The sequence below is a fragment of the Saccoglossus kowalevskii genome, chromosome 17 (genome assembly GCF_978046115.1).
Source record: "Saccoglossus kowalevskii chromosome 17, keSacKowa6.1, whole genome shotgun sequence".
Taxonomy (NCBI): Eukaryota; Metazoa; Hemichordata; class Enteropneusta; family Harrimaniidae; genus Saccoglossus; species Saccoglossus kowalevskii.
Genome location: NC_140657.1, coordinates 27,471,748 through 27,484,169, shown reverse-complemented (window position 1 = coordinate 27,484,169; position 12,422 = coordinate 27,471,748). Strand labels below are relative to the sequence as shown.

The 12,422-nt window shown below is 33.3% G+C and overlaps 1 protein-coding gene across 1 annotated transcript in view; it reads right to left on the bottom strand.

The window, feature by feature from the left end:
- LOC100373927 (early estrogen-induced gene 1 protein-like) overlaps window positions 1–12,422 on the bottom strand; it is a 54,071-nt gene that overhangs the window by 19,845 nt on the left and 21,804 nt on the right. The window contains exon 2 of the mRNA XM_085492220.1: window positions 9,362–9,482. Coding sequence (XP_085348346.1) covers window positions 9,362–9,482 — 121 coding nt within the window. The remainder of the gene's footprint in view (window positions 1–9,361; window positions 9,483–12,422) is intronic.

The window sequence follows — 12,422 nt, the reverse complement described above, 5'->3', positions numbered from 1 at the left end:
GCCCCCTTAGCCTAATTAATTTGATTTATCAAGTTTATCACCTTAGCCTAATTAGATTTATCAAGTTTATCGCCTTAGCCTAATTAGATTTATCTAGTTCAGCCCCTTAGCCTAATTAATTTGATTTATCAAGTTTATCACCTTAGCCTAATTAGATTTATCAAGTTTATCACCTTAGCCTAATTAGATTTATCTAGTTCAGTCCCCTTAGCCTAATTAATTAGATTTATCAAGTTTATCGCCTTAGCCTAATTAGATTTATCAAGTTTATCACCTTAGCCTAATTAGATTTATCCAGTTCAGCCCTCTTAGCCTAATTAATTTGATTTATCAAGTTTATCACCTTAGCCTAATTAGATTTATCAAGTTTATCACCTTAGCCTAATTAGATTTATCAAGTTTATCACCTTAGCCTAATTAGATTTATCCAGTTCAGCCCTCTTAGCCTAATTAATTTGATTTATCAAGTTTATCACCTTAGCCTAATTAGATTTATCAAGTTTATCACCTTAGCCTAATTAGATTTATCAAGTTTATCGCCTTAGCCTAATTAGATTTATCAAGTTTATCACCTTAGCCTAATTAGATTTATCCAGTTCAGCCCTCTTAGCCTAATTAATTTGATTTATCAAGTTTATCACCTTAGCCTAATTAGATTTATCAAGTTTATCACCTTAGCCTAATTAGATTTATCAAGTTTATCGCCTTAGCCTAATTTGATTTATCAAGTTTATCACCTTAGCCTAATTAGATTTATCAAGTTTATCACCTTAGCCTAATTTGATTTATCAAGTTTATCACCTTAGCCTAATTAGATTTATCAAGTTTATCACCTTAGCCTAATTAGATTTATCTAGTTCAGCCCCTTAGCCTAATTAATTTGATTTATCAAGTTTATCACCTTAGCCTAATTAGATTTATCAAGTTTATCACCTTAGCCTAATTAGATTTATCTAGTTCAGTCCCCTTAGCCTAATTAATTAGATTTATCAAGTTTATCGCCTTAGCCTAATTAGATTTATCAAGTTTATCACCTTAGCCTAATTAGATTTATCCAGTTCAGCCCTCTTAGCCTAATTAATTTGATTTATCAAGTTTATCACCTTAGCCTAATTAGATTTATCAAGTTTATCACCTTAGCCTAATTAGATTTATCAAGTTTATCACCTTAGCCTAATTAGATTTATCCAGTTCAGCCCTCTTAGCCTAATTAATTTGATTTATCAAGTTTATCACCTTAGCCTAATTAGATTTATCAAGTTTATCACCTTAGCCTAATTAGATTTATCAAGTTTATCGCCTTAGCCTAATTAGATTTATCAAGTTTATCACCTTAGCCTAATTAGATTTATCCAGTTCAGCCCTCTTAGCCTAATTAATTTGATTTATCAAGTTTATCACCTTAGCCTAATTAGATTTATCAAGTTTATCACCTTAGCCTAATTAGATTTATCAAGTTTATCGCCTTAGCCTAATTTGATTTATCAAGTTTATCACCTTAGCCTAATTAGATTTATCAAGTTTATCACCTTAGCCTAATTTGATTTATCAAGTTTATCGCCTTAGCCTAATTAGATTTATCAAGTTTATCACCTTAGCCTAATTAGATTTATCTAGTTCCGCCCCTTAGCCTAATTAATTTGATTTATCAAGTTTATCACCTTAGCCTAATTAGATTTATCAAGTTTATCGCCTTAGCCTAATTAGATTTATCTAGTTCAGCCCCCTTAGCCTAATTAATTTGATTTATCAAGTTTATCACCTTAGCCTAATTTGATTTATCAAGTTTATCACCTTAGCCTAATTAGATTTATCAAGTTTATCACCTTAGCCTAATTAGATTTATCTAGTTCAGCCCCCTTCCCCTAATTAATTTGATTTATCAAGTTTATCACCTTAGCCTAATTAGATTTATCAAGTTTATCACCTTAGCCTAATTAGATTTATCCAGTTCAGCCCTCTTAGCCTAATTAATTTGATTTATCCAGTTCAGCCTTTTTAGCTTCATTTGATTTATCAAGTTTAGTCCTTAGCTTCATTTTACTGATCAAGTTTAGCCCCCTTAACTTAACTAATTTTATTTATCCAGTTTATCCCACTTCCACAGCAATTATTAAAAAATTTATAGCCTGATAAAAAATCCAATGTAGAAATAACAATGTAAAATAAAACAACAGAACTGCCTTTTATATTCTTAGTTATATTCTACTTTGTGGATTTTTAAACAACCAACACATCATATAATTTTCATTGGATGCCAAATGTTCTAAATTAAAACCCAGTGAGTAAAATATAAATTTGTATTGTCGATTTATCAAGGTTATTGATTTATCAATTTTAGCCCCTTAGCTTAATTTGATTTATCAATTTTAGCTCCTTAGCTTAATTTGATTTATCAATTTTAGCTCCCTAGCTTAATTTGATTTTAATGGACGCTAAATATTCTAAACTAAAACCAATGAGTAAAATAGAAATTTGTATTGTCGATTTATCAAGGTTATCCCCCTTAACTTAATTTGATTTATCAATTTTAGCTCCTTAGCTTAATTAGTTTAGCCCCTTAGCATAATTTGATTTTAAAGGACGCTAAATATTCTAAATTAAAACCCAGCGAGTAAAATATAAATTTGTATTGTAGATTTATCAAGGTTATCCCCCTTGACTTAATTTGATTTATCAATTTTAGCCCCTTAGCTTAATTTGATTTCATTGGATGCTAAATTCGCTAAATTAAAACCAAGCGAATAACACCTTTCGAAAAAATGAGAAGTTTACAGTTACTTAATCAGTAATTTCCATTGGGATTTAAATACGACTTCTACTGCAATTTAATGGATCTAATTTTACGCATTTCAAAAACCCTGGGAATTATTAATGGATTAGTATAATTAATTAATTACTGGGTTTAATGTTACTTGAGGTAGGGACGGGGGGGGGGGGGCTGTTTGGGATGCAAGATAATTTCTGTGACAATTTTATCCACTTGTTCACTATGAAAAATAACTGTTTCTTTAAAAAAAAAAATAATGGTCTTTTTTAGTGAACGTCAATAAAGGTTAGTTTACAGGATTAGATTTTCTTACCACATTTATTGAAAAAAAATATTAATTTAATGCAAAATAGGCAAGAAAATAATCTGTTGAAATTGAACATGTCCGATATTTAACAAATCTGATCAGACAACAAACTAAAAAAGTTTATACAGGTCAAAGTTCAAGTACGTTGTGGTTTCATTTTTTTTTAGTACTTCCTCCAATCGTCAGAATTCACTGTAAATGGATATTTGCGGACAGTTTTAAATCGTATAAACGATACGCCAGACACTTGATATTTCTATGGATCAGGTTTAAAGGGGTATTAAATTGAGCTATGTATTATTTCAAACCATGACATTATTAAAGTCAACATAAATAAACATACTGTACATAAAAAAAAATAGAATTATCACTGCACTGTTGAAGCAGTTCATGTTCATTTTAATCTCTCTGAAAATCAACACCCAGATAGGTCTATTATCTATGAGGATAAAGAGCAAGATTAGAATTTTCAATGATGTATTCTAATGGAGAATGAAGAAAAAACAGGGAGCAAAATAATTAAAACAAAGAAACATTATGTTAGATTGAGGCACTTGATAGATTACATGCTTTCTCTTCTTTATTTTTTTTTTTTATAAAATAAAACATTACGGGAGTGTACATATGGTAAAAGTCGGGTTACCGCGAAAGTGGGTTACCGCCAAAAGAGAAAAAAAAGGCTCTTGGAGAAAAAAGAATTTGTCACTTTCTAAAAATAATTCATGTGAAAATTCCAACCTCCCCTTCCCCATAGACACAATGGTTCGTTCCTAAAAGAATTTGCATAATAAATTGAAACATAGTTGAGATAGAAAAGCTTCTTAGAGAAAAGGAAATTATCACTTTATAACCAGCAAATGAAAGAATAATAATTATGGGCAAGAAGTGTTGTCAACTAATATTCAGGAAATGAGAGCTTAAAAACAAGCAGCCTCTCGGCTGAGATAACTTACATTTCAATTAGAGAATTGAAGATATCATTACAAAATGAACAAATCTGAGAGAGGTCTACCTGTAGTACCTATATATGTAATATCAAAGCAATCAGACTTGCGGTTTTCAGCAATAAGTCAAAAATATCACTTTTTACCAAAATTAGAGAATAAAGATATCATCACAAAACAAATCTAAGAGAGGTCTGCCCAAGGTACATATACACCAAGAATCAAAGCAATAAGAATTGTAGTTTTCAAGAAGAAGTCGAAAAAGTAAAAAGTTGACACAGACAACAGACAATCACTCATACATGTATGATAAGCTACGCTTGACAATGTCGACAGCAGAGGTAAAAAAAAGAACAGCCAAAACTGTAATACATCTACCCTGTGGAAATACAGGTTTTAAAATAAAATATCGCTAATCAATATCAGGTTTAATTGGTTTTACGATACACAATTCTCCATATATAAATGTATATGGAAAACACTAGGGTTAAAGAGCCAATCGTCCATCCCTGGGATTGCAGTGCACATGTATGGGAAATAATCTTTGAATATCTACAACCATAATTATATCTCAGCCGAGTATTACACATTGACTGATCAATAGCATGAGACTACGAAATGAACACAATTGACCACTTTAGACTTATTCCTCGTTCCCATGGTGATGTGCACCATGTCCACCAAGCCTGTCGGCCAATTGGCCACACAAGTCTACCTGTCATTCTCCTGAATAAGATAAACATGCCTGCAAATAAAATGACATGTGTTCTCTGAAACACAAATCAGATTACAGAGGAACAACATCTTGTGATGTCATGCCATGTCCCAACTCAACAAAGAAACATTCTATTTAGGGAAGCGTGGAAAATATCCACAAATTTTAATCAAATAAACCATGATGGCAAATTCAGATTTATCTTCAGCAATAACCCCTGACAATCCCTCTAGGCCAATATTTGAGAATCTCTTTAGAATCTTGATGACAAAACCCCTGGATATCGATGTCACTCGGTGACCTTCTTGGATTTTCTAGTCACGTAATTTACATTTTTATTGTAATTTCTTAGTGATTTGTTTATTTTAGCTTTGATATGCCTTTGGTTTGTCTTGTTTGTATCCATTATTATCCATTCCAATGAATGTTTATAAAGTGATAAAATAAATAAAGATACATGCCAGTTAATTTTATCAGTTCTTTTTATTACCTACTGTCGACAATTAACAAACACTGAATAATGACTATTGTAGGTGGAACAGAATACATTTATATGTGTATTTAACTTTATAGATCTTACACACCATCTCATTAAAGGCCACACATTTTGGCAGTTTCCCTGGAACAGAAATAATTAAATTTAATATTTAATATTATCCGATACATTTCAATTTTGTTTATTTCGTTTTAAACTGTTTTTAGACTTTAATGCCAAACTTCCATTTTTTTGAAAAATATGTAAAAAATTCTCATTAGATCTGTGTCTGAGGAAAGGACCAGGATAAGTTTATGGAATATTGATAGATAATGTAGAAATGAACTCAAACCCCAAAAAATGAATTGTACATTTCAGTCATGTAGAATAATGAGTTGAAATAATTTTTTTTAATATTTCTCCTAAGTCGGTAAATGGATTACTTGCAAAATGATTAATTTTAATATCATAGCAACAACCATTGCAAGGGCCTAAAATTTAATGTTCTAGGAATGGATCTGAGACTTTATTATTGACCTCACCTTGAGAATGGTGAACATGATATGAATAATTGCAGACCTTCAGAAATTCATCCTCATTTGGCCTTGTGCCATTTACAAGATACTGATTGCTATAGTACTATTATAACTGCTACTCATGCGATTAAATAATTCAGTAATTACAATAATGCATGTATTATTCATTTTTTCTTTAAATCCACAGATGAAATTGAATCCATGTCATTCGTTCGACGAATCTGCGAGTTTTAAAAAACGGTGAATACGATGACAATATCAAGATTAAATCCCTATGAAAATGACTAGCTTTTTATTTTTAGAGTAAAAACCATACATGTACATAGTCACTGAGTTTCTTTTTGCTTATTTCCTCGATACTGAATGCGATATAAAAGTAAATATCCATGCAACATTATACATCACCTACCGACGCCATTTTTTTTTCATTCATTCATTTCAGCTATCATCAGAGTCTTTCTGCAGACGATTTATTAAACCCACTAATTAAAATTAACTATTAAATTTAAACACATTGACTATTTTCACTCTTTACCCTTACTTGTGTGAACGCATAAATGTTTTTTAAACCACAGGGGTAGATGTCACATCATAAACACCTGTTCAATCAAGATAGCCTTCTAATAAGAATACAAGGTTAATACACATATATCTCTTCTCCATAACATTCACATGTCTCAGAGTTTCCTTCAAAAACGCTAAAATCAGGAGAGAGTGTTTAAAAAGTTAAGGAGTTTTTTGTAATTATTGACTCAGCCATTAATATTGGAGTGCAGAATTATTGAGGAAATAAATCATTTCCATGACAAACAAATCAAACATCTGGCAGTTGTTAACGTTTCAAATAGGTCGGACAAAACAAATATGACGACGTTTGTGAAAACATTGTTTGTTCACACAAAAATTCAAAAACTCGCTACGCAATGACTGGCCAACTTTAATTTTATTCCCCTGTGAAAAAATTAACCCAGAGTCAGATCAAGACAATAACCCGACCTCTGACCTGAACAGCAAGATAAGGGAAGAGTAGGAAATCAAACGGGCGGTTCACCGCGGTAATTACCGCGGCTCTCCGCGGTACACCGGGGAGAGCCGCGGACTGCTTATAATTAGGGGTCTCTACCGCGGTGGCCACCGATACCGGTTGCAACCGCGGTCGTAGGAAAGGTGTGAAATACGTACTTAACAGTTTCCTTTGTGATTCCATGAGTCTTTGTTTCAAATAGCTGTTTTTAAATCGAGCAGGTTACGAGCATCGCTGGCATGGAAATACTAAGCATATACCGTAGTAATATTATCGGCCCACATATTTTATTAATATAAAAATCCATAAGTCCAATGCTGTATACGAATTGTTGTTGCGTGAAACAATGTTGTATTTTATGCATGTATTTATCACCAATTCCAAGAGTAAAAGTCGTAACTTTCGAAGGTACGAGTATTATGACTCGTCCATACATTTCACTTACGTTTGTTACACTTGAATAAAGTCTACCACATGAAAAGAATGTTATTTACGAAGTTTTAAATAGCCGAGCCTTCCTGATTCGAGCCTCTTGTTGATTTGACAAGGGTGGGTATCATTAATGTTTATTCTTTGCCTGTATCGCATTCCAGACAAAAAAGTTCAAGATCGGTAAACAAGAAATGGACGAACTAAAATGTCCTCTGTGTTTCACGTGCGACATGATTATTAAAAAAAACAGAGTTAAGCGGTCTTGTACGTTCTATAAATCTAACCTTGCACACATAATCTTGTATTGACGTGTTTGTTTGTTTTTTTTGGTCAAAAACGACGTTGCCTTTCAGTTAACTCTTCGCGAGAGTTTTATAATACCGATTTTTTGAACAAATATTAAGTAACTATATCGTTTTGCGTCAAACTGGGTGGCCCGAATTTAAATGTCAGTGCGTGAACTCATTGAGGTCATTGCCCATTGCCGCACGTAATTCAAACACGTGGTTATTAGAGTTCAGTCGAAATGTACGTGAATAATGCGATCGAAGTGCGCTGCGAGTTTATTATAAAAAAAAATAACATTACGCATGATATTGTATGTTATTGTATGGTTAATATTACATATTCACTTTATTTCGAATAAAATAATTCACCGATGAGTCACAAGTATTTAAAATATTTTCTCGACTTTCGTTAGACACCTGACTCCGGGACCTGACTATCTTTCTCAATGATTTACTAGTAAATGCGCCCATGTTTATATTTGCGTAATAATTACGAATGCAACGCATTATCAAGTCGGTAATATTGAAATATTCACAGACCCAATAGCCCGGGTTAGTGTCCCAACAATAATAAAAATAACATAGTTTGCATAATTATTATAAAAGTAATACATTGCAAAGTTGAAATATTTAGAGCCCGTCCAATACTGTAAACATATTTGCGTTATTAGAAAAGCAGCACACTAAGTAAACAATGTTGAAATATTCAAAGCCAATACAGAGTTGGATACAAGTTGTGTTATTACAGTACCGCCGGAAATGATAACAAATTTACGAGATCGAAGCGCGGACCAAGAAAGAAAAGGGTTGCTAAGGTAACGCGCCAGTTCAGTGCGTGACTTGGGGGTCAAACTTCGGTCAACACACACTTGATGTCAGCATCGCCGCGTAGCAAGTTTCGCAGCGTACTTGAAGTTCAATTGTGCCCCAAAATGATGTCGACGATCACTCAATTGTCGCAACGCATGTTGTACCAAGTCCATGATACACCCCGTTTCGACTTTGGCTTGCTTTTTTTTCTTAGTGCATGTTCTTTTTCACGTAAATGCGACCTCTCACCAATGTATTAAAACACTTTGAATTTATACTTTATGCGTGATTATATTTGGTCTACGCGAAACATTAATCTTTCTAAACATTTTCTGAGACCATGCATGATATATATTCACAAAATAATGCGATCTTATTTTATATTATGTTGATCTCTACGTCTTTCTTTATCGTTTTGTGATTTTATTCCAAAGCTCAGGCAAATAAAATAATGTGAACTATTATAGACTAGTTTCCTAGCTTTTGGCTCAGCCAAATTGGTTTAATTTTTCATTAGAACTTTGTGATCCTTTTAATTTCCCAGTTCTTTGTGTTTATTAATGGTCTTGACAATAAGTGTGAATTGCTGTGAGAGCCCACCGCACACGACCGCGGTAAACCGGGGTCATGGAATCTATGCATAAATTTGCATAAAATGCGGTCGACCGGCGAGTACCCACCACCACCGCGGTAATGACCGCGGTGCACCGCCCGTTTGATTTCCTACTCTTCCCTAACCTACAAGTGCGAACAAGAAATCTGGGGACTTTCCTTGTCATAATTGAATAATTTTGACTCCACATTTAGTATTTTTAACTCTGTTGTATTCTTCAAAATATACTTCAACGTCCACATTTTTGCCACAAGAATTCTTCTTCTTATTCCATGATTTGAGATTTGTTTGTGAGGACTGAATTTCATGATTAAAATGAGACTTATTAAGATCTCCAGCAAAATGAACACTGCTACAATGTACAACATTTCACCATGAGACTCTGAATTAAAGTGGTCCATGTTATATGCATATGAATTCTTACAGCCAGCACAAAGTGAGAACGTACCTTTCTGACCGACACCCTGCACATGCACGGATCTAGGATACCAGTGGAAGCGTTGGCGCTCATCTTACAGTGGAAACAAAATTTTGTATTCCATTTGACCCTGTGGTTATTTACCTCCTCCCTGCAAAAGAAAACAAAATGAAGTCAAAAAACAGAGAATGGAAATTAAAAAACCTAAGTCAATGGAAATTAAAAAACCTAAGTCAATGTAATAATATATTTTAAATTATGTATTTAACAAGTCATTGTCAATGACACGTCCCCGTTCCGTTCATATTTGAGTGACATATACATTCAAAGCAGATCATGACCGAAATGCACCTGTATATGTACAACACATTGTACTAAATCTGAACAAAATCCATCCATGCATGACTGAGATCCGGTTCCGGAATTGTGAAAATACGTGATTTTGATGCATTTTCGGCCTTAAAATGGCCATCATTCAGCTATTGTTAAGCGGATCATGAAACAAATGCACATATCTATTTGTGACATGATGTACAATGTACCATGTGTGTGTGAAGTTTGAACTTGATCAATCCAGACATGTCTCGGATACGGATCCAGAACTGAATTCTTTAAAACAAAATGGCCGCCAGTCGGCCATTTCGAACTTGATCCGAAAAAAAAATAACGTGCATCAAGGTCCTATTATGTTTAATGTATGTACCAAATTTGAACAAAATCCGTCCATGCATAACTGAGATCCAGGTCCGGAATGGTTAAAATGTGCGATTTCAATGCATTTTTGGCCTTAAAGCGGCCGCCATTTGGCTATCGTTAATGAGATCATGAAACAAATGCACATACATATTTGTGACATGATGTACCTTGTGTGTGTGAAGTTTGAACTCAATCAATCCAGGCATGTCTCAGATACGGATCCAGAACTGAATTCTTTAAAACAAAATGGCCGCCAGTCGGCCATTTCAAACCCCATCCAAAAAAAAAAATGACGTGCATCAAGGTCCTATCATGTTTAATGTATGTACCAAATTTGAACAAAATCCGTCCATGCATAACTGAGATCCGGGTCTGGAATGGTGAAAAAATGCGATTTTGATGCATTTTCGGCCTTAAAGTGGCCGCTATTCGGCTATCGTTAATCGGATCATGAAAAAAATGCATGTGCATATGTCCCATATAATGTGTGATGTATGAGTGAAGTTTGAACTTAATCGGTCCATGCATGTTCGAGATACAGGTGATCACGGACGCACGGACGCACACAGGGCAAAACATAAAGTCCCCGTTAACTAATTACTTATTAAAATAGACAAAAAGAAAGTTCATCACAACAGTTTTTTTTTTAATTTCTGATTTATTTTCACATCTATACAATGTATCTATAAAATAATTTTTTAGAAAGGTTTTGTGACACCGATCAAGAGACCCAAAGCAACCTGAATTGTCAACACCTTATCCTAGACAGCAGTAATTGACACACAAATACGTGCATAATCTTAAAAACAAAGTCGTAAGAAAAGAAAAGAAAAGAAAAGAAAAGAAAAGAAAAGAAAAGAAAAGAAAAGAAAGAAAGAAAAAAATAATTTATAATTGTTGAAAAAAATAAACACAAAACGTGACAATTGGCTGTGCATTATTCCCTAATATTTTCTTTTTTGTTCACCTGGGACAATACTTGTGGCGTGAAAGCTGTATTGCTTCTCGGTTTTGAAGTATTGCATGCAAGTATTTTCTACAAGGGACCTGATGGTTGAAATAACTCCGCCAACCTAATTACATGTACATCAAAAAAATGGTTCAAACAAATTATCTACACCTCAAATATCAATTTGAAAGCAAAAAGATTTACCAACAGATAAGTGATGATAAAAAATCAATCTATATCTTACATAAGTACACGGTATTTTAAAATTCACAACACTTTATAGATGAACCTTGATATTAAACAGAAATAGACTACCGGTACACGATATATTTCACTTCATTTTACGACTGGCAATTAAATCATATCACGTCTGAAGACGAGAACTAGGTAGATACTTGCGTCAGAATAATAACAAAGAGACTCTTTAGCGTCACCTTTGTATTTAGGTGATGCGCTGATTTTGGAATACAGGAAGCTTTATAATCTGTTGCTATGGCAACATGACAATAAAACAAACAAAAATACATGTACAGGTACAAAATTTGAATTATATACACAAGGTAGAGAATTTATATAAAGAAAAAACCTGTCAACCAACAAGATGCTCTCTGATTGGTCTGACTGTTATGGTTGGGTAGCCAATCAGGAACAATCTTCGCTTTGCATTTCCTTGACTATATCACAGAAATTTCTGGCCTAACATATTCAGTTAGAAATATAATACTTTACAATAATAATTTATCAATATTAATTAATAATAATTTATCATAATTCTAGCATAAACAGATAAACAGCGCCCCCTAGGTATGTCTAGCACCCTCTTGTGTTCAATATTAAAAAATTAACTTTTTGTTAATGCAATATAGTGATTTTGATGCTTTGGCTTGAACACTTTTTGTAGATTTACAAATTTCATTTTGAAAAGCTGATAGCAGACTATTTTCATTTCTGAAGGCTGATTAAATAGACCCCTCTCCCAGATTCTTTGGCTTGTAGTGAATACTGTGAAATACTTTATTTTAGCTGGAATTAATTTTCGCTGAAAAGACTTTTTGGGTGTTTTGTGTGCATTTTATTTTCACTGATTTTTGCCGAGTTGAATGTAAAACATAGGAAAAAAGTATATTCCCTGGATTTTATTTTCACTGAATCATTCCTTCAGCGAAAATAGCGAAAATTAATTCCAAGTATTCTACAGTACACAGACTATACCTCATCCCTGTCATAAATGTATTAGTATAATTGACGACACGTGCATGTGAGTGGAACAAATTATATATCTCATCTTGAATAAAATGCCATCTTATTAAGGTAGCCAGGGACGTGTTCACAAATTGTAATCAAATCAGTTACTCTATATGGTTGGCATGGCAACCTTTAAAAGCCATCTATCAATTGATATGCAATCCAAAATGTTTAAAGCATGTATGAAATATGCTATAAACT